The sequence below is a fragment of the Carcharhinus amblyrhynchos genome, chromosome 5, assembly GCF_965287045.1.
Source record: "Carcharhinus amblyrhynchos chromosome 5, sCarAmb.v2.hapA, whole genome shotgun sequence".
Classification (NCBI taxonomy): domain Eukaryota; kingdom Metazoa; phylum Chordata; class Chondrichthyes; order Carcharhiniformes; family Carcharhinidae; genus Carcharhinus; species Carcharhinus amblyrhynchos.
The window spans coordinates 124,056,689-124,077,136 of NC_137328.1; the positions used below are offsets into that span (position 1 = coordinate 124,056,689).

The 20,448-nt window shown below is 47.3% G+C and overlaps 1 protein-coding gene across 1 annotated transcript in view; it reads right to left on the reverse strand.

The window, feature by feature from the left end:
• The window catches only part of tmem8b (transmembrane protein 8B), a 143,559-nt gene that overhangs the window by 64,803 nt on the left and 58,308 nt on the right, over window positions 1–20,448 (reverse strand). Inside the window, exons 2-3 of the mRNA XM_080189520.1 lie at window positions 4,705–4,894; window positions 879–1,086 (exon numbers count right to left, since the gene is read on the reverse strand). Of these exons, the coding sequence (XP_080045646.1) occupies window positions 879–1,086; window positions 4,705–4,894 (398 nt within the window). The remainder of the gene's footprint in view (window positions 1–878; window positions 1,087–4,704; window positions 4,895–20,448) is intronic.

Here is a 20,448-nt window from a genome sequence, read left to right on the forward strand (position 1 = left end):
TGGATGGCGAGCCACCGTGCCACCCACTCGTGTTCTCAAGACTCTAGACAGCCCCAGCCAATTTCCGAGGTTGGAGGTGGTACATTTTGGACGAGAATTAAATCCTGTTAAGTGGATCCCGTTTCACTGTTTGAAGGAGGAGAACTGCCTTGGCCAACATTCATCCCCCGCCGAACGTCACTGAAACAGATCAGCTGCCCACTGTCACGCAGCTGTGAGCTGGATCTCTCTGTGAACGGAGCAGTTGCCACGCCAAAGTCCGAAGGTGTGCGGGTTAGGTTAATTAGCCAGGCTAAATTGCCCCTTAGAGTCAGAGGGATTAGCGGGGGGGGTAAATGTGAGGGGTTGCGGGAATGGGGTCTGGGTGGGATTGTGATCAACGCAGACCCAATGAGCACCGTAGAGAGCTCAACAATTCACGCTGTGAGTGACTACTCTTCAGAAGGGATGGCGGTGGCTGGCCAAAGATGATGAATGGGATGGATAGGATAGAGGTGGAGAGGCTCTTCCCGCTCAGAAAGGACAGTAGGACTAGGGGGCACAGCCTCAAGATAAAGGGGGTGCAGTTTAGATCGGAGTTGAGGAGGAACTTCTTCACTCAAAGGGTGGTGAATCTCTGGAATTCTCTGCCCGTTGAAGTGGTGGAGGCTGCCTCGCTAAATATATTTAAGACGCGGGTTGATGGGTTTTTGATAAGAGAGGGGATTAAGGGTTATGGGGAGAGGGCGGGAATGTGGAACTGAGCCACGACAGATCAGCCATGATCTTATTGAATGGCGGGGCAGGCTCGAAGGGCTAGATGGCCTACTCCTGCTCCTATTTCTTATGTTCTTATGTTCAAAGGGTTTTTAGGTGCCCCGAGCCACTGTGGGATTTACCTTGACTGAGATTTTCCCCTTATCCTTCGGTAAGTGAGCGGCGAGGAACCAGTCTCCCAGGAGAGGGTTGGTGATGTTAAACACCCCGGTGGTGCGGTTTGGAAGAGTCCATGTCAGAGTGACTGCGAATGACCCCGGGACAACGGTGTCTGTAGGAAAGCGGGTGTGGAGGGGGTTAATAACTGGCGGTGCCCCAGATCGGAAATATCTGGTAGAGATCAGGAGAGAAGTAAGAGTTAGGAGGAGAAACAACAACAACTTTCACTTATATAGCACCTTTAAAATAGTGAAGCTTCGTGTTGGAAGAAATCGCTGTGTAATAACTTTATAAAATCTTAATCAATACATTGCATATCATAGAAATGTTATGAAGAAAGCTTCCTTGGCAGTTTGACTGGCCTTTTTTTTAAGTTAAAAGTTTATTTATTAGTGTCACAAGTAGACTTACATTAACATTGCAATGAAGTTACTGTGAGGATCTCCTAGTCACCACACTCCGGGGCCTGTTCGGGTACACTGAGGGAGAATTTAGCATGGGCAATGCACCCTAACCAGCATGTCTTTCAGACTGTGGGAGGAAACCGGAGCACCCGGAGGAAACCCACACAGACACGGGGAGAATGAAATTCCCCTAGTCACCACAGTCCAGCACCTGTTCGGGTCAATGCATCTGACCAGCACATCTGAAACCCCACACACGGAGAATGTGCAAACTCCACACAGACAGTGACCCAAGTCAGGAATTGAACCTGGGTCCCTGGCACTGTGAGGCAGCAGCGTTAGCCACCGTGCTGTTCTGCACCTTTCTCATTCCTTACCTTTAACCAGAGAGATTTTGTCTTTGACCCCATAAAGAATATTATAAACAATTTCATCAAACTGTCTTAACGAATTTGTGTGGGTACATTCGCAGCCACTGGTGTTTGCCTGTCTGTTTAGCTCATGTCTCGCACCTAAACAATTATTTCCCAGCGAAAGATTGAAGAGATTACTTTAAGATCACCGATGGGTATGGTCCTCATTTGGGGCAAAACCAGGCTCCTGGAGCTGAGCGTCACAGTCAGGTCCCTCACAGCAACGTTGCAAAACAGAGTTGGCATCAAACGACAATAAGAAATGTTAGGGGTGACACAGTGACACAGTGGTTAGCACTGCTGCCTCACAGCACCAGGGATCTGGGTTCGATTCCCGGCTTGGGTCACTGTCTGTGTGGGGTCTGCATGTTCTCCCCATGTCTGCATGGGTTTCCTCCCACAGTCCAAAGACATGCAGGTTAGGTGGATTGGCCATGGTAAATTGTCCTTGAGCCTGTTGCGGATGGAGAAGTAATGACTACAAAATGATTTTTAATAACTAGACTGGCTTTAAAGAGCAAATGTAACTGAGAGCTAAGCATGCTGGGATTTTCGGTCAACTTATAATTAAAAACAGATGTGGATTGTAAAGTCGCTGTTGTCCACTCTGTGAACTGTGACCTGACACCTGCTGTGTTCACCAAATCGGGCAAGTTGTTTACTTTGAGTTTGACCTGATGGCACAGACAGGACATGAAGTGACAAGCAGGCTTGGGCGAGTGTCATTGGGTCGTTTACAAATAATTCCATTGGTCAGGTTGAGCAATGTGATCAGATTCCAGTTACACCATTGGCTGGGTGCCTAAGAACTTCCTGAAAGAATGTGAGAAGTTTAGGATAAAGGGATGTGTTTGAGTCTTTGTTTCCAGGGGTAATTCTAGAGATCAATTGTCACAAAAAGTGCCCTGACCAACATCTTCAGAGAAAGACCATGAGGACAGATCCCACATTGGGAATGAACCTGGCCATTTCATTCTAAACCGGGCAGAATTTATTTTCAGTTAAAGAATTAGAATTAATGTCCAGTTAAAGTGTTGTAATTGTTGTAAGTTTGAATTTGATGCCTAAAGTGTTAAATAAAGGGAAGATTGTTACGAAAATCTGAGTCGATTCCTGTCTTTGGTTTGTCACATTAAACTGGGATGCTTGGAAAGAGTTAGCAGAATAAAACTGGTAACCCTGGTAGAGAGATTCTTCCCGCTCAGAAAGGATAGCAGGACTAGAGGGCACAGCCTCAAGATAAGGGGGGGGCAGTTTAGGTCGGAGTTGAGGAGGAACTTCTTCACTCAAAGGGTGGTGAATCTCTGGAATTCTCTGCCCGTTGAAGCGGTGGAGGCTGCCTCGCTAAATATATTTAAGACACGGGTAGATAGATTTCTGATAGACAGGGGAATTAAGGGTTATGGGGAGAGGGCGGGAAAGTGGAACTGATCCACTTCAGATCAACCATGATCTTACTGAATGGCGGGGAAGGCTCGAAGGGGTTAGATGGCCTACTCCTGCTCCTATTTCTTATGTTCTTAAGTAAAACTGTACTAGCTCCCTGCTAGAGAAATCCAAATCCCAGGATATTAAGTCTCTCCCCATCACCCCTGTATCTGTCACTGCTTCAAATGGTTCCATAATCTTTCCCTAAAAGATTATCTCACCATTGCCCACACTCTGCGTTACTCTGTTTAATAATTGGTGTAAATGGGCTTTCCCCATTCAATCTCTCAAACCCCTTCTTCATTTTGGAAATTTAGAGGGTGTGGTGGACTTGTATAGAACCACAGTCAGACTACATGAGGTGGCATGGTGGCACAATGGTTGGCACTGCTGCCTCATGGCGCCAGGGACCCGAGTTCATTTCCAGCCTCGGGTCACCGTCTGCGTGGATTTCTTCCGGGCGTTCCGGTTTCCACCCATAATCCAAAGATGTGCTGGTTAGGTGGGATTGACTGTGCTAAATTGCCCCTTGGTATCAGGGGGACTAGCAGGGTAAATGCATGGGGCCTGGGTTAGGATTGTTGTCGGTGCAATCTCGATGGGCCGAATAACTTCTTTCTGTACAATTTGGCATTCTATTTATTAGAAAAAGGAGATTAAAAACCCTGGAGAGAGTGCAAAATCAAATCTACATGTCAGATCCTGAGCAGTACTGACAGGGTGGATGTGGAGAGGATGTTTCTTTGTGTGGGGAGAATGCGGAACGAGGGGTCACTCTTTAAAAATAAGGGGTCTGTCATTTAAGACGAACTTGAGGAGAAATATTTTCTCAGAGGATGGTGAGTCTCTGGAATTCTCTTCTTCAAAAGGCAGTGGAAGCAGAATCTTTGAATATTTTTAAGATAGAGCGAGATAGGTTCTTGATTAACGGGGGTGAAAGGTTATCAGGGTCGGCAGGAATTGGGGCTGTGGTTACAATGAGATCAGCCACGATCTCATTGAATAGCGGGGCAGGCTCGAGGGGCCAAATGGCCTACCGCTGCTCCTAATGCGTACGTTTGTATGAAGTCAGGATGTGAAAGGTTCTAACCATCGGCAGAGGTTGAATATTCTGGAGCTTCTGGTCTGGAATGGAGAGCTCTGAGGAGGCGCCTAGTCCATTCTCGTCAACTTACACCGAGTTTGATCGGGTGGGTGCAGAGAGGATGCTTCCATTCTTGGGGGAGACCGAGAAAGGGGGTGGGCGCATCAATCCAGGCCTCACGAATAAAGCCAGTGGAAAGTGTGGAGCTCACTGCCGCACACAGAGGAATAACATTGATAGGGGAAGCTGGATAAGGGTGAGTGAGAAAGGAAGAGGAGGATATGTTGATGGGGGGGAGATGAGGTTTGCGTGGAGCGTAAGAGACAGCACGGACGATGTGGGCTGAATGGCCTGTTTCTGGGTGCAAATTTCAATGTAAATTGGCGTGTCCAAATCAATAACCAATTTATTCCGAGTGAACCCCACCCCGCCGGGGTAACTCTGCCCCAGGGGTACTCACACAGTGATGTCTCGGTCGGGACAGCTATCTCCAAAGTTGCCTCCTTGCTCCTTGAAGGTGATGAGGTTCCAAACAGCCACCACCGTGTCTTCAGGCACGTGGAAGTGAAAGAGCTCGGCGCTAGCGAATGACGTGAAAGCGTTGAGCTTGCGAGGTGTCCGGGTGAAGTAATCGGTGATGAAGAGGCACTCTGAGGGAAGACAGACAGACAGAGAGAGAGAGAGAGAAGGGAGTGCTCAGTGATGTTTTAAAGTTTGGTGTCACAAGTAAGGCTTACATTAACACTGCAATGAAGTTACTGTGGAAATCCCTGAGTCACCACACTCCTATTCGGGCACACTGAGGGAGAATTTAGCACAGCCAATGTGCCTTAACCAGCGCATCTTCCGGACTGTGGGAGAAAACCCCAGCACCCGGAGGAAACCCACGCAGACACTGGGAGAACGTGCAAACTCCGCACAGACAGTGACCCAAGCCGGGAATCGAACCCGCGTCCCTGGCGTTGTGAGGCAGCAGTGCCACCACGCTGTCCCCCTGTCCAGTGAGAGGTTTCGTGGCTTGGGCCTTCCTGGGGCCATTCTGCCCATCACATCTTTTCCCAGCTCTTTGTTAGAGTTTTTTAAAACTTCATCCCCCTGTTGCCCAGGTTTCGATCTCCCTGGTGTGGTTTCAATGCTTGGAAATTCAGTAAATGTTGGACAGAGCGGGCAGAACGTGCTGAGGGTGCACTGAGATGAGGTGGAACATGGGCTGAGAGGGAGAAGCTGGCCATCCCAGTAACTTTACTCCAGCTGACACCAATCATAGAGTCAGACAGCACAGGGCATGGGGGAGGCCATTCAGCCCATTGTGTTAGCCCTAGCTCTTTGAAGGAATTATCAAATTACACAGAATTTGCTACACAGAAACGGGCTATTTAGCCCATTAATTCCATGCCAGCTTTTATGCTCCACAGAGCCTCCTGCTCCAACACCTCCCCCTCAACCACCAGGCTTCATCTCATCCCATTAGCACATTTTTCCCAATTAATTCACTTCTGCTGTTCTTTCTCCAAAGCCCTCCAGGTTTTTACTATATAAATGCTTCATGAGCACTTTAGTCTGTATCTAACCCCGTGCTGTACCTGTCCTGGGAGTGTTTGATGGGGGACAGTGTAGACGGAGCTTTATTCTGTATCTAACCCCATGCTGTACCTGTCCTGGGAGTGTTTGATGGGGACAGTGTAGAGGGAGCTTTACTCTGTATCTAACCCCGTGCTGTACCTGTCCTGGGAGTGTTTGATGAGGACAGAGTAGAGGGCGCTTTACTCTGTATCTAACCCCGTGCTGTACCTGTCCTGGGAGTGTTTGATGAGGACAGAGTAGAGGGCGCTTTACTCTGTATCTAACCCCGTGCTGTACCTGACCTGGGAGTGTTTGATGGGGACAGTGTAGAGGGAGCTTTACTCTGTATCTAACCCCGTGCTGTACCTGTCCTGGGAGTGTTTGATGGGGACAGTGTAGAGGGCGCTTTACTCTGTATCTAACCCCGTGCTGTACCTGTCCTGGGAGTGTTTGATGGGGACAGTGTAGAGGGAGCTTTACTCTGTATCTAACCTTGTGCTGTACCTGTCCTGGGAGTGTTTGATGGGGACAGTGTAGAGGGAGCTTTACTCTGTATCTAACCCCGTGCTGTACCTGTCCTGGGAGTGTTTGATGGGGGACAGTGTAGAGGGAGTTTTACTCTGTATCTAACCCCGTGCTGTACCTGTCCTGGGAGTGTTTGATGGGGACAGTGTAGAGGGAGCTTTAGGATAGGATAGAACATAGAACATTACAGCGCAGAACAGGCCCTTCGGCCCACGATGTTGCGCCGACCAGTTTTTTTAAAAAAAAAACACTGACCCACTAATCTAAACCAATCCCTTTTCGTCCATAAACCTATCCACGGATCTCTTAAACGCCCCCAAACTAGGCGCATTTACAACCGCAGCAGGCAGGGCATTCCAATCCCTCACCACCCTCTGGGTAAAGAACCTACCCCTGACATCTGTCCTATAACTACCCCCCCTTAATTTAAAGCCATGCCCCCTCGTGCTAGCTTTCTCCATCCGAGGAAAAAGGCTATCACTATCCACCCTATCTAAACCTCTAATCATCTTATATGTTTCAATAAGATCCCCTCTTAGCCTCCTTCTTTCCAGCGAAAACAACCCCAAATCCCTCAGTCTCTCCTCATAGGACCTCCCCTCCATACCAGGCAACATCCTGGTAAACCTCCTCTGCACCCTCTCCAAAGCCTCCACATCCTTCCTGTAATGTGGGGACCAGAACTGCACACAGTACTCCAAGTGCGGCCGCACCAGAGTTGTGTACAGTTGCAACATGACGCTGCGACTCCTAAATTCAATCCCCCTACCAATAAACGCCAAGACACCGTATGCCTTCTTAACAACCTTATCTACTTAAGAAATAGGAGCAGGAGTAGGCCATCTAGCCCTTCGAGCCTGCCCCGCCATTCAATAAGATCATGGCTGATCTGTTGTGGCTCAGTTCCACTTTCCCGCCCTCTCCCCATAACCCTTAATCCCCTCTCTTATCAAGAACCCATCAACCCGCTTCTTAAAAATATTTAGCGAGGCAGCCTCCACCACTTCAACGGGCAGAGAATTCCAGAGATTCACCACCCTTTGAGTGAAGAAGTTCCTCCTCAACTCCGTTCTAAACCGCCTCCCCTTTATCTTGAGGCTGTGCCCCCTAGTCCTACTGTCTTTTTTGAGCGGGAAGAGTCTCTCCACCTCTATCCTATCCATCCCATTCATCATCTTATACGTCTCAATGAGATCTCCCCTCATTCTTCTAAACTCTAACGAGTACAAGCCTAGTTTATTCAGCCTCTCCTCATAGCTCAATCCCCTCAACTCCGGTACTTGATTCCCAACTTTCAGGGATCTATGTACACATACACCTAGATCCCTCTGTTCATCCACACTATTCAAAGTCCTCCCGTTAGCCCTATACTGAACACATCTGTTACTCCTACCGAAATGAATTACCTCACACTTCTCTGTATCTAACCCCGTGCTGTACCTGTCCTGGGAGTGTTTGATGGGGGGGACAGTGTAGAGGGAGCTTTACTCTGTATCTAACCCCGTGCTGTACCTGTCCTGGGAGTGTCTGATGGGGGACAGTGTAGAGGGAGCTTTACTCTGTATCTAACCCCGTGCTGTACCTGTCCTGGCAGTGTTTGATGGGGGACAGTGTAGAGGGAGCTTTACTCTGTATCTAACCCCATGCTGTACCTGTCCTGGGAGTGTTTGATGGGGGACAGTGTAGAGGGAGCTTTACTCTGTATCTAACCCCGTGCTGTACCTGTCCTGGGAGTGTTTGATGGGGACAGTGTAGAGGGAGCTTTACTCTGTATCTAACCCTGTGCTGTACCTGTCCTGGGTGTGTTTGATGGGGACAGTGTAGAGGGAGCTTTACTCTGTATCTAACCCCGTGCTGTACCTGTCGTGGGAGTGTTTGATGGGGACAGCGTAGAGGGAGCTTTACTCTGTACCTAACCCCGTGCTGTACCTGTCCTGGGAGTGTTTGATGGGGACAGTGTAGAGGGAGCTTTACTCTGTATCTAACCCCGTGCTGTACCTGTCCTGGGAGTGTTTGATGGGGACAGTGTAGAGGGAGCTTTACTCTGTATCTAACCCCGTGCTGTACCTGTCCTGGGAGTGTTTGATGGGGACAGTGTAGAGGGAGCTTTACTCTGTATCTAACCCCGTGCTGTACCTGTCCTGGGAGTGTTTGATGGGGGACAGTGTAGAGGGAGCTTTACTCTGTATCTAACCCCGTGCTGTACCTGTCCTGGGAGTGTTTGATGGGGGGACAGTGTAGAGGGAGCTTTACTCTTTACCTAACCCCGTGCTGTACCTGTCCTGGGGGTGTTTGGTGTGTACTGTTGTCCTGAAATGGAAGATATTATGCCCTGTGGCAGTAAACTCTTGAATGTTGACAAGTGAGGAATGCTGAGTTGAAACTCCATCTGCTGTGTTGCAGTTTTTATGGGTACAGTGTGAGTAAGCAGCAGCTTGCTCTGAACATTCACACTGTGTTTGTACTTTAAGTACAGCTGCTTCTCTCTCTACCTGCCTGGCTCTCTCTCTGGCCTGTAGGTAGTAACCCCATTCTACACTTGGACCTGACTCAGAACACAGTGCCTCCCAGATAGGGATAGCTCAATGACCAAGAGACAGACTGTGTCATCTATCTCCTGTAGAGCCGTGTCAGAGAAACAGAGAGGGTCTGAACACACATCATTTCCAGCTAAGATTCAAGCTTGGTCTGTATATGAACTTAGGAATAGGAAAAGGCCATTCAGCCCATCGAGCCTATTCCATCATTTAATTCAATCACCTGTCCTACTGCGCCTCGTCACGTCACTGTTCCACAAAACTCACTTTATAAAGATTTATCGATTGGAGTTTTGAATTTTGATTAAAACCCCTCCTCTCAAAGATTTTTAAAATTATTTCATTGATTGTGGGAGTCACCAGAAAAGCCAAAATTTATTGCCCATTACTAATTGCCATTTCAGAGGGTAGTTGAGAGTCAACCACATTGCTGTGGCTTTGGAATCACATGTAGGCCAGACCGGATAAGGACAGCAGATTTCCTGCCCTAAAGGACATTGGTGACCCAGGTGGGTTTTTCCGACAATCGACAATGGTTTCATGGCCATCAGTAGCTTCTTAATTCCAGATTTTTTTTATTGAACTGAAGTTCCACTATTTGTTGTGGTGGGATTGGAACCCAGATTCCCAGACCCTGGATTACTAGCCCAGTGACAATACCACTACGCTATCACCTTTCCCACCACCTTCTGTACCAGATAGCTGCAGATTTGCTTTGTGTGAAGAAGAGTTTCCTGACATCACTCCTGGACCCAGACTCTGATCTGAAGCTTTTCCCCTCTTGTTCTGTACCGTCCCCCCCACTACCAGAGGAACTCATTTCTCTCTATCAACTCCATCAACTGCTTTATGTATCTGAAACACCTCAATAAGGTCACCCTCTGGTCTTGGATACTCAAGACTCGGATACAATGCCTGCTCCCTGTTATTTTAATGCTTATACGGTGGACAAATTCTGTATCGAATCCCAGAATGTCACCAGGAAAATCCTGGTTCTGACGTTAGGGTGACATCGTGGTCCTGTCACTGGCCCCTGCTCACCCTCTGAAGGAAACGGGGTTCAAATCCCAGCAAGATGGCTGTGAGATCCACATTCAATTCATAAAATCTGGGCTAGCATTGAATGCCTATAGTGCAGAAAGAGGCCCTTTGGCCCATCGAGTCTGCACAGAGCATCTTGCCTAAGCCCACCTTCCACCCTAGCTCATAACCCCTTGTATTTGCCCCACTAATCCCCCTTACATACACATCTTGGCACACTAAGGGACAATTTATTTGATTTGATTTATTATTGTCACATGTATTAACATACAGTGAAAAGTTCTGTTTCTTGTGCACTATACAGACAAAACATACCGTTCATAGAGAAGGAAAGGAGAGAGTACAGAATGCAGTGTTACATTCAGAGCTAGGGTGTAGAGAAAGATCAATTTAATGCAAGGTAAGTCCATTCAAAAGTCTGACAGCAGCAGGGAAGAAGCTGTTCTTGAGTCGGTTGGTACGTGACCTCAGACTTTTCTGTCTTTCTTGAAGGAAGGAGCAGGGAAGAAGAGAGAATGTCCGGAGGTGTGGGGGGTCCTTAATTATACTGGCTGTGGGAAGTGGGAAGTGTAGACAGAATCGATGGATGGGAGGCTGGTTTACGGATGGATTGGGCTACCTTCATGACCTTTTGTAGTTCCTTGCGGTCTTGGGCAGAGCAGGAGCCCAGACAAAGCTGTGATACAACCAGAAAGAATGCTTTCTATGGTGCATCTGTAAAAGTTGGTGAGAGTTGTAGCTGACATGCCAAATTTTCTGAGAAAGTAGAGGCATTAGCGTGGCCTATCCAACTAACCTGAACATCTTTTGGACTGCGGGAGGAAACCGGAGCATCCAGAGGAAACCCACACAAACTTTTTTGATTTTTTGATTTATTATTGTCACATGTATTAGCATACAGTGAAAAGTATTGTTTCTTGCGCGCTGTACAGATACGGAGAGAATGTGCAAACTCCGCACAGACAGTGACCCGAGCCGGGAATTGAACCCAGGCCTCAGGCGCTGTGAGGCAACAGTGCTGACCACTGTGCCAACTAATGGAGCTAATCTCAGCAATGGTAACCATGACAACCATCATTGGTTGTAGCAACAATCAATGGTTGAGTAATGTGCTCATCCAGGCGAGTCTACACGTGACCCCAGACTGTGTGGTTAACTCATGACCAACCTCTAAAATGGCCAAGTGGGCCACTCAGTTCAAAGGTCAATTGTAGGTTCTGGCATCAAATGCTGACGTCACCCTTATCCAGTGACAGCCAAATCCCACAAGAATCAACGAGAAAACCTGACAGGAAGCTAGTCAGGTGCTCAGCGATGGCCTGGCACCTCTCCCAGAAGGAGCAGTTTGTGTCAGCATCCCATCTGAATGATAACACTTCAGGGAAATGGCTTGTTTCCCTGTCTGGAATGCCAGTGTCCCTGATCCATCTGGACTCCCGTCCACCAGCCTCACCTCATCAACACCGGGCTAAAAGTGTAAACCAGCTCATACCTGGTGTAGAAACGACACGGGGAGAATGCAGTCCGCCCACTTTGCATTACAACCTTGGCTACTGCTTCACACCACACTGGGAACAGTTTTTGAGAACAAACCAAATTTCTCCAAACTCTCCTCATAGCTTTACTGCAGAGAGTTGTAGAGGCTGGGTCATTAAGAATGTTCAAGGCTGAGATAGACAGATTTCTAATCAGTAAGGCAATGGACGGTTATGGGGAAAAGGCAGGAAAATGGTGTTGAGGATCATCACATCAATCAGTCATGGTCTCACTGAATGGTGGAGCAGACTCGATGGGCTGAGTGGCCTACTTCTGCTCCTATGTCTTATGGGCTCACAAACCCAGAAGCACCCACACTCTCTCACACACACACACACACACACACTCGCACACACTCGCACACACACACACACACTCGCACACACACACTCGCACACACACACTCGCACACACACACATGACTCTGTGAAAGTTCATGCAGAATAATGGAACCTCACAGTATAAAGAACTAACATCCTCTCCACATGCACTCTATCCACGATTGAATGGCGGAGCAGACTCGATGGGCTGAGTGGCCTAATTCTACTTCTATATCTTATGGTCTTACATCAAATTGTGGAGGTAAAGTTGCCGTAATCCCAAGTAACCATAGACTGTTCTCCCTGTGAAGAGAGAGCTGACCGGTGGTGATTTAGCCTAAGGGTCAGCACACCTCAGGCCAGGAGTAAGGTTGAGAAGTAAGGTTCATGAACAATCTCCACCAGTATGGAATGATGGAACCTTACAGCATAAAGAGCTAACACCTCATCACTGACCCACCAGCAGTGAACCCCTGGACTGCGCTCCCGTACGGTGTGGCCGGCACTCAACCAACTCCCACACAGCAGATGGACAATGTGACCAAGCCGCATCATAAGCAGGAGGTGAGATACAACCTGAAGGGCAATCATGCTCGTGAAACCCAGGCCATGGAATGTGTCATATCGACTTCCCACTAAAACGTGTCCACTCTGTATCTCAGGCAGTCATTGGAGGAGGCAGTGGTGCAGTAGTATTGTCACTGGGCTAGGAATCCAGAGACCCAGGGGAAAGCTCTGGGTTTGAATCCAAGTGACATTTAAATTCTACAGAAGTGATGACCAGGAAACCATTGTCAGAAAAACTCATCTGGTTCATTAATGCCCTTTAAGGAAGGAAATCTGCCATCTGACACCCACACTCAATGAAAGAATGAAAAAGACAGCCCAGTATGAACTTTTCCTGTCTCACTGAAGCAGTAATGGTGCCACTTTTGAACTGAAACTAAAATGAGACTCGGCAGAAAATCCAACAAACAATATGTTTTAATTAAAAGCTGAAACGTGTCTGGCTCAGTGAGTGAGTATTGGGCTGGGGGCTCAGTTAGCCCAGTTGATTGGACGGATGGTTAGTGATGCAGAGAGATGCCAACAGCGTGGGTTCAATTCCCATACCGGCCGATGTTATTCATGAAGCTCCCACCTTCTCAACCCTGCCCCTGGACTGAGGTGTGCTGACCCTCGGGTTGGTGGCGAGAGGTGGCGGATGGAATTTAATGCGGAGAAGTGTGAGGTAATTCACTTTGGTGGGAGCAACAGATGTGTCGAGTATAGGGCTAACGGGAGGACTTTGAATAGTGTGGATGAACAGAGGGATCTAGGTGTGTGTGTACATAGATCCCTGAAAGTTGGGAATCAAGTAGATAAGGTTGTCAAGAAGGCGTACGGTGTCTTGGCGTTTATTGGTAGGGGGATTGAATTTAGGAGTCGCAGTGTAATGTTGCAACTGTACACTACTCTAGTGCGGCCGCACTTGGAGTACTGTGTGCAGTTCTGGTCCCCGCATTACAAGAAGGATGTGGAGGCGTTGGAGAGGGTGCAGAGGAGGTTTACTAGGATGTTGCCTGGTATGGTGGGGAGGTCCTATGAGGAGAGACTGAGGGATCTAGGGTTGTTTTCGTTGGGAAGAAGGCGGCTAAGAGGGGATCTTATTGAAACATATAAGATGATTAGGGGTTTAGATAGGGTGGATAGTGATAGCCTTTTTCCTCGGATGGAGAAAGCTAGCACGAGGGGGCATGACTTTAAATTAAGGGGGGGTAGCTACAGGACGGATGTCAGGGGTAGGTTCTTTACCCAGCGGGTGGTGAGGGATTGGAATGCCCTGCCTGCTGCAGTTGTAGATGCGTCTAGTTTGGGGGCGTTTAAGAGATCTCTGGATAGGTTTATGGACGAAAAGGGATTGGTATAGGCTAGTGGGTCATTGTTTTTGTAACTGGTCGGCGCAACATCGTGGGCCGAAGGGCCTGTTCTGCGCTGTAATGTTCTATGTTCTATGTTCTATGTTCTATGTTCTAAATCATCACCGGTCAGCTCTCCCTTCACCGAGAGAACAGACTGTGGTTATTTGGGATTACGGCAGCTTTACCTCCACAAATTGACATCAGAGAGACTCTCATGCCCAATATGGTGGCATTGGAGGCAGTTCAGAGGAGGTTCACCAGATTGAGTCTGGGGATGGAGGGGTTGACGTATGAGGAGAGATTAAACAGTTTAGGCTTGTACTCGCTGGAGTTTAGAAGGATGAGTGAGGATCTGATCGAGGGATATAAAATTTTAAAAGGGATTGATAAATGTAGACCAAATGTTTCCTCTTATGGAGCAATCTGGAACAAGAGGTTACAGGTATGAGTTGGGAGGTGGTAGGTTTAACACTGAGATGAGGAGGAACTACTTCTCGCATGGACGGTGAATTTATGGAACTCGCTGCCCCACAGCGCGATGGAATCTGAATCACTGAATGGTTTCAAGGAGATTTCTAATAAAGAAACAGGTTAAAGGAATTTGGGGAAGGAGTGGGGAAGTGGATTTGGGGAGAGATCAGCCATGATCTGATTGAATGACGGAGCAGGCTCAAAGAGTTGAATTTGCCAACTTCTGCTGCTCTGTTCCTCTCCTCCGATTGCTCTGAGATAGTGTCTGGTCACACATTCTACAAAAACCTTCAGTCTACTGAGTGAAGATGGGGACAATCACCGCTGTTCCTACACCTCATCACCGTCAGCCCAGAGACCCCCCTGGAACGCAGACCTGGTTACAGGAAGACCTTGAATTGAGACCTTGTAGAACTCAGTGTGTGAATCATCGCTCTGACTGGACTGAGCTCTTCCCGGAGTGATGGAATGTGCTGACTACCAGAGGGAAACAAATCCTTACTCTGCACTGTCATGAGGAATTAGTTTACTGGGACTCTGACATCAGAAATAATAACAGTAAGATATCAGCATCAGCAACCTGTCTATTAATATCGCAGACAACTCTTCATTTTACAATCAATGTTTTAACGCATCTTTTGATCAAAACATGATCGAGGCCTTCTCTTAAAGGATTACTCACACAGCAGCTGGAAGCTTGGAGTGAAGCAAAGTTCTAGAGTTACACTGACACTTGAGCTGGGATAAGGAAATGTTCTCAGGATTGCAGGGGGTGAATCACTCAATGGGCTGATTGTACAGGGTGAGTTATCCAATGGGATAACATTAGGGGATAAGTCATCCAAATGGAATGGATTGTTGGGAATCATAGAAGAATAACAGAATGCCCACAGTGTCAAACAGGTCATTCGGCCCATCGAGGAGCATCCTATCCAGACCCTCTCCATGTAACCCCATGTATTTATCCTGCTAATCCCCTTACTCTTCACATCTTTGAACACTAAGGGGCAATTTAGCATGGCCAATCCACCCAACCTGCACATCTTGGAATGCATTACCCAATCAGATGGATTGTTGGGAATAAATTAGCCAATTAGATGGATTGGTGGGAATAGATTAGCCAATTAGATGGATTGTTGAGAATGAGTTACCCAATCAAATGGATTATTGAGAATGAGTTACCCAATCAGATGGATTGTTAGGATTGAGTTAGCCAATCAGATGCATTGTTGGGAATGAGTTAGCCAATCAGATGGATTGTTGGGAATGAGTTAGCCAGTCAGATGGATTGCTGGGAATGAGTTAGCCAATCGGATGGATTGTAAGGGGTGAGCGTTTGAAGGGTGGGACTTGAATTGTGGGCTGGGATATGTGTTCTTTGCAGCCCATTTAACATTGTCTCCAAATTTATATTCTTTGACGTCAATCATCCCCCAGTTAACACGTGCCCCATTTCACAGTGACACTGTTTCGCACTACTAGCAAAGGTAAATCTCACCCCCTGTCATCCTTCTCAGAATGACAAACACAATCCTGGGACATTACTTTGGAGAAGAGCAGGGTTGTCCTCCCTAATGACCTGAACGATCTTTATCCCTCAACCAACCATCTCTGAAACAGATTGCCAACTCAGTGCTGTTTGTGGGAGTTTGCCATGTGCAAATTGGCTCCTGTGTTTCCTACATTACAACAAGGGTTGCATATTAAAAATATTCTGTTGGTTGTAAAGAAACATTAGGATATCTAAGAGGTACAGGTGTTATTGAAATGCAACATTTTGTTTTGTTAGCCCAGTACCTCAGACAATATGAGACAGAGTACAGGAATGAGACAGAGAATCTGGTGAATGGTGGGATGACAATAATGTCTCCCTCAATGTCAACAAAACGAAGGCGATTGTTACCGACTTCAGGAAATGTAGAGAAGAACATGTCCCTGTCTACATCAACTGGGATGAAATGGAAATGGTGGAGAGCGTCAAGTTTTTAGGTGTTCAGATCACCATCAACCTGTCCTGGTCCTTCCACTCTGACGCTACAGTTAAGAAAGCCCATCAATGCCTCTACTTTCTCAGAAGACTAAGGAAATTGCCCACTATACTCCCACCAGCTTTGACAGATACACCATAGAAAGCATCCTTTCTGGATTTATCACAGCTTAGTACGACTCCTGCTCTGTCCAAGATTGCAAGAAATTATAAAGGGTTGTGAATGTAGCCCAATCCATCACACAAACCAGCCTCCCATCCATTGACTCTGTCTACACTTCTTGCACCTCAGGAAAGCAGCCGGCATAATTAAGGACCCCATGCACCCCCGACATTCTCTCTTCCACCTTCTTCCATTGGGAAAAAGAGACAAAAGTTTGAGGTCACGTACCAACCGACTCAAGAACAGCTTTTTCCCTGATGCTGTCAGACTTTTGAATGGACTTACCTCGCATTAAGCTGATCTTTCTCTACACCCTAGCTATGACCGCAACACGACATCCTGCAATCTCTCCTTTCCTTCTCTATGAACAGTATGCTTTGTCTGTAAAGTGCACAAGAAGTAATACCTTTCACTGTATGCTAATACATGTGACAATAATAAATCAAATCAAATCAAAAATACCATAATCACTTGGCTGCAGAATGCTATAGACCAGCAAAGCCATTCAGCCCATCAGTATTAACCCTCCCATCCCAGTGTCTGTAATGATTGCTGAGGTGTTGTTTTTACCTGCAGTCCCAGTCATGGAGCCCAGTCCTGGTATTATCCACACTCTCTCCACGAAGGAATGCCTCCTGTTGTCAGAGCTGAATCTTTACCAGCTTGTACCTGTCTCCACACCTGATTTTGTTTGTGATTGTTTGATCCAATGGTCAAGATTAACTCTTTTTCTCCCACCTAGCTCTCTCTGTGAGGTCCACTCCCCATTCACCTCCCACCAAGGCAATTCTTTCTTGCTTCTCGAGTTCTTGAGGGATAGAACAGTGGCACAGTGGTTAGCACTGCTGCCTCTCAGTTCCAGGAACCCAGGTTCAATTCCGACCTCGGGTCACTGTCCGTGTGGAGTTTGCATGTTCTCCTTGTGTCTGTGTGGGTTTCCTCCGGGTGCTCCGGTTTCCTCCCACACTCCAAAGATGTGCAGGTTAGGTTGATTGGCCATGCTAAATTGACACAAATGTCAGGGGGTAAATGTGTGGGGTTACAGGAATAGGACCTGGGTGGAATGAGAACCTATGGGCCGAATGGCCTCCTTCTGTACTGTAGGGATTTTATGATTCCTGCTGAGGGTAGGGGTCTGACCACAGTGCCACCATCTCCACTGAGAGTAGGGCAAGAAGGCAGGTCCTGAATCCATCCCAGCTGGAACGGGAATCAAACCCCATACTGTTGGCAGCAGCCTGATTCACACCAGCTATCCGGACAACTGAACCAACTAGCTTCTCAGGGGATAAGGATATAGGAACTAGGAGCAGGAGTTGGCCATCTGCCCCCTCGAGCCTGCTCTGCCATTCAGTAAGATCATGGCTGATCTTTTTGTGGACTCAGCTCCACTTACCCACCCGCTCATCATAATCCTTAATTCCTTTACCGTTCAAAAATCTATCTATCCTCGTCTTAAAAACATTCAATGAGGCTCAACTGCTTCACTGGGCAGGGAATTCCACAGATTCACAACCTTTTGGGTGAAGAAGTTCCTCCTCAACTCAGTCCTAAATCTGCTCCCCCTTATTTTGAGGCTATACCCCCTAGTTCTAGTTTCACCCGCCAGTGGAAACAACTTCCCTGCTTCTATCTCATCTATTCCCTTTATAATCTTATATGTTTCTATAAGATCTCCCCTCATTCTTCTGAATTCCAATGAGTATATCCCCAGTCTACTCAGTCTCGCCTCGTAAGCCGAACTTCTCAACTCCAGAATCAACCTAGTGAATCTCCTCTGTGCCCCCTCCAGTGCCAGTATATCCTTTCTCAAATAAGGAGACCAAAACTGTACACAGTACTCCAGGTGTGGCCTCACCAGCACCTTATACAGCTGCAACATAACCTCACTGTTTTTAAACTCCATCCCTCTAGCAATGAAGGACAAAAGTCCATTTGCCTTCTTAAGGGTGGGTGTGGTGCCACCCAGGCGTGCTGTAGCTTGGAGTTACGGTAGTGAGGATAGAGGCCCCAATATTGCTATATCAGGTGACTGAGCAGAAATCTTTGGAAAGATTGGAAGGTTGATGCTAAACCTGTCTGACCACATTACAAACTCACCTTCTTTGGGGGGACTTGGGCTGGGACTCAAACCTGCAGTTCCTGGCTCAGAGGCAGGGACACTATCCTACTGCACCACAAGACCTGAGGACAAACCTCCCATTGAGGTTTTTGCAACCTGAAACAACCAACTGAAAAATCCCATCTGCAGAATGGTATTAAGGCGGGTGTGGGCTGATGGGGGAAGGGGGGCTCATTCTTTGGCTGGCACACACAGGATGGGCAGAGTGGCCTTCTTGCTGTGTGCTGTAAATGTTTCCATGTTTTTTCCAAATTTTCTAAAGATCTGAAAAGGAGGGAAGTGCAGGAATGCAAGGAAGAGGCAGTATGAGGAGAGCCAGCACAAATACAATGGGCCGAATGGCCTTCATGTGTGCTGTAACAATTCTCTGATTCCGCGACAGACCAGGATGTCCATGTGACTGAGCTTATGCTGAGTGCTTGGGCTGGTTTTACCACCTTGATGAGTTTGGAGAGACAGGTACGGAAATCTCTAGAAAGTAAAATGCACTCAAATTCATCATTTGAATAAAGGCAGATGTTTGTCTCCCTAATTAATGTCTCGCTAATGAGATTACAGTCTCGCAATTCATACATTCTGAAGGCGCTGTTGACATAGTTTCTCCGGTGGGATAACTGACACCGCAGCGAGAGAACATCATTTATCACAGAGGGAAAATCAGCCTTGACTTGGAGTGAGAAGCCAGGGGTTCACGTGTCATACAGAGAATTGAGCTCAGGAGCGGGAATGACATCCTGGTGTAGTCCTGGTGCTGAGGCCCCGATTATTTACAATCTGTGACAACGGATACATTTTTAACAAAATCATTCAAGGGACATGGGTGTCGCTGGCTGGCCAGCATTTATAGCCCATCCCTAGTTGCCAGAGGGCAGTTGAGAGTCAACTACATTGCTGTGGCTCTGGAGTCACATGTAGGCCAGACCGGGTAAGGACGGCAGATTTCCTTCCCTGATGGAAACCAGATGGGTTTTTCCGACGATGGTTTCATGGTCATCATTAGATTGTTAATTCCAGATATTTTTTACTGAATTCAAATTACACCTTTTGCCGTGGTGGGATTCGAACCCGGGTCCCCCAGAACATTAGCTGAGTTTCTGGATTAATAGTCTCATGATAATACCACTAGGACATTGCCTCTCGCATTGTCGTCAAGTTTTTTGCGGCTAGAGGGAAGGTAGGAAGGCAACTTGTGAAGGGAATACAGAGAGTCTGCACAGGAACATTGATAGATGAATTGAGAGGGCAGTTGAGAACACTGTGGGAAAACACAAGGTTGTCCATCTTGGCAGGAAGAATAGAAAATCAGAATTTTATTTAAATAGAGACTGCAGAATGTCACAGTACATAGTGTTCTGAATGTCTGTGACTCACACAATGTTTGCCTGAAGGTTCGGTAAGTGATTAATTAATTTTTATTAGTGTCACAGGTAGGTTTACATTAACACTGCAATGAAGTTACTGTGAAAATCCCCTAGTCGCCACACTCTGGCGCCTGTTCGGGTACACTGAGGGAGAATTTAGCACGGCCAATGCACCCTAACCAGCACGTCTTTCGGACTGTGGGAGGAAACCGGAGCACCCAGAGGAAAACCCACGTAGAACGTGCAAACTCCGCGCAGACAGCGACCCAAGCCGGGAATCGAACCCGGGTCCTTGGCACCGTGAGGCAGCAATGCTAACCGCTGTGCCACTCCGTGCCACCATAATTAGGGAGGCAAATGGAATGTTGGCCTTTATTACAAGGCAGGATGAAGTCTTGCTACGTTATACAGGGCATGAGCAAGACTGCAGGGGTGAATACTAAAGGAAGGATGTATTTATATTGGAAGCAGTTCAGAGAAAGTTCACTGAGCTGATTGATGGTATGAAGGGAAGGTCTCATGAAAAGTGGCTGAGCTAGTTGGGCCCATACTCACTGGAGAAGAATGAGTGGTGATCTCATTGCAACATATCGGGCTCTGAGTTAGTTGCTTTATTTTCTACAATGGAGGCGCAGGGGGCATGTTTAAAAATAAGGGATTTTGTGTTTATGACGGGG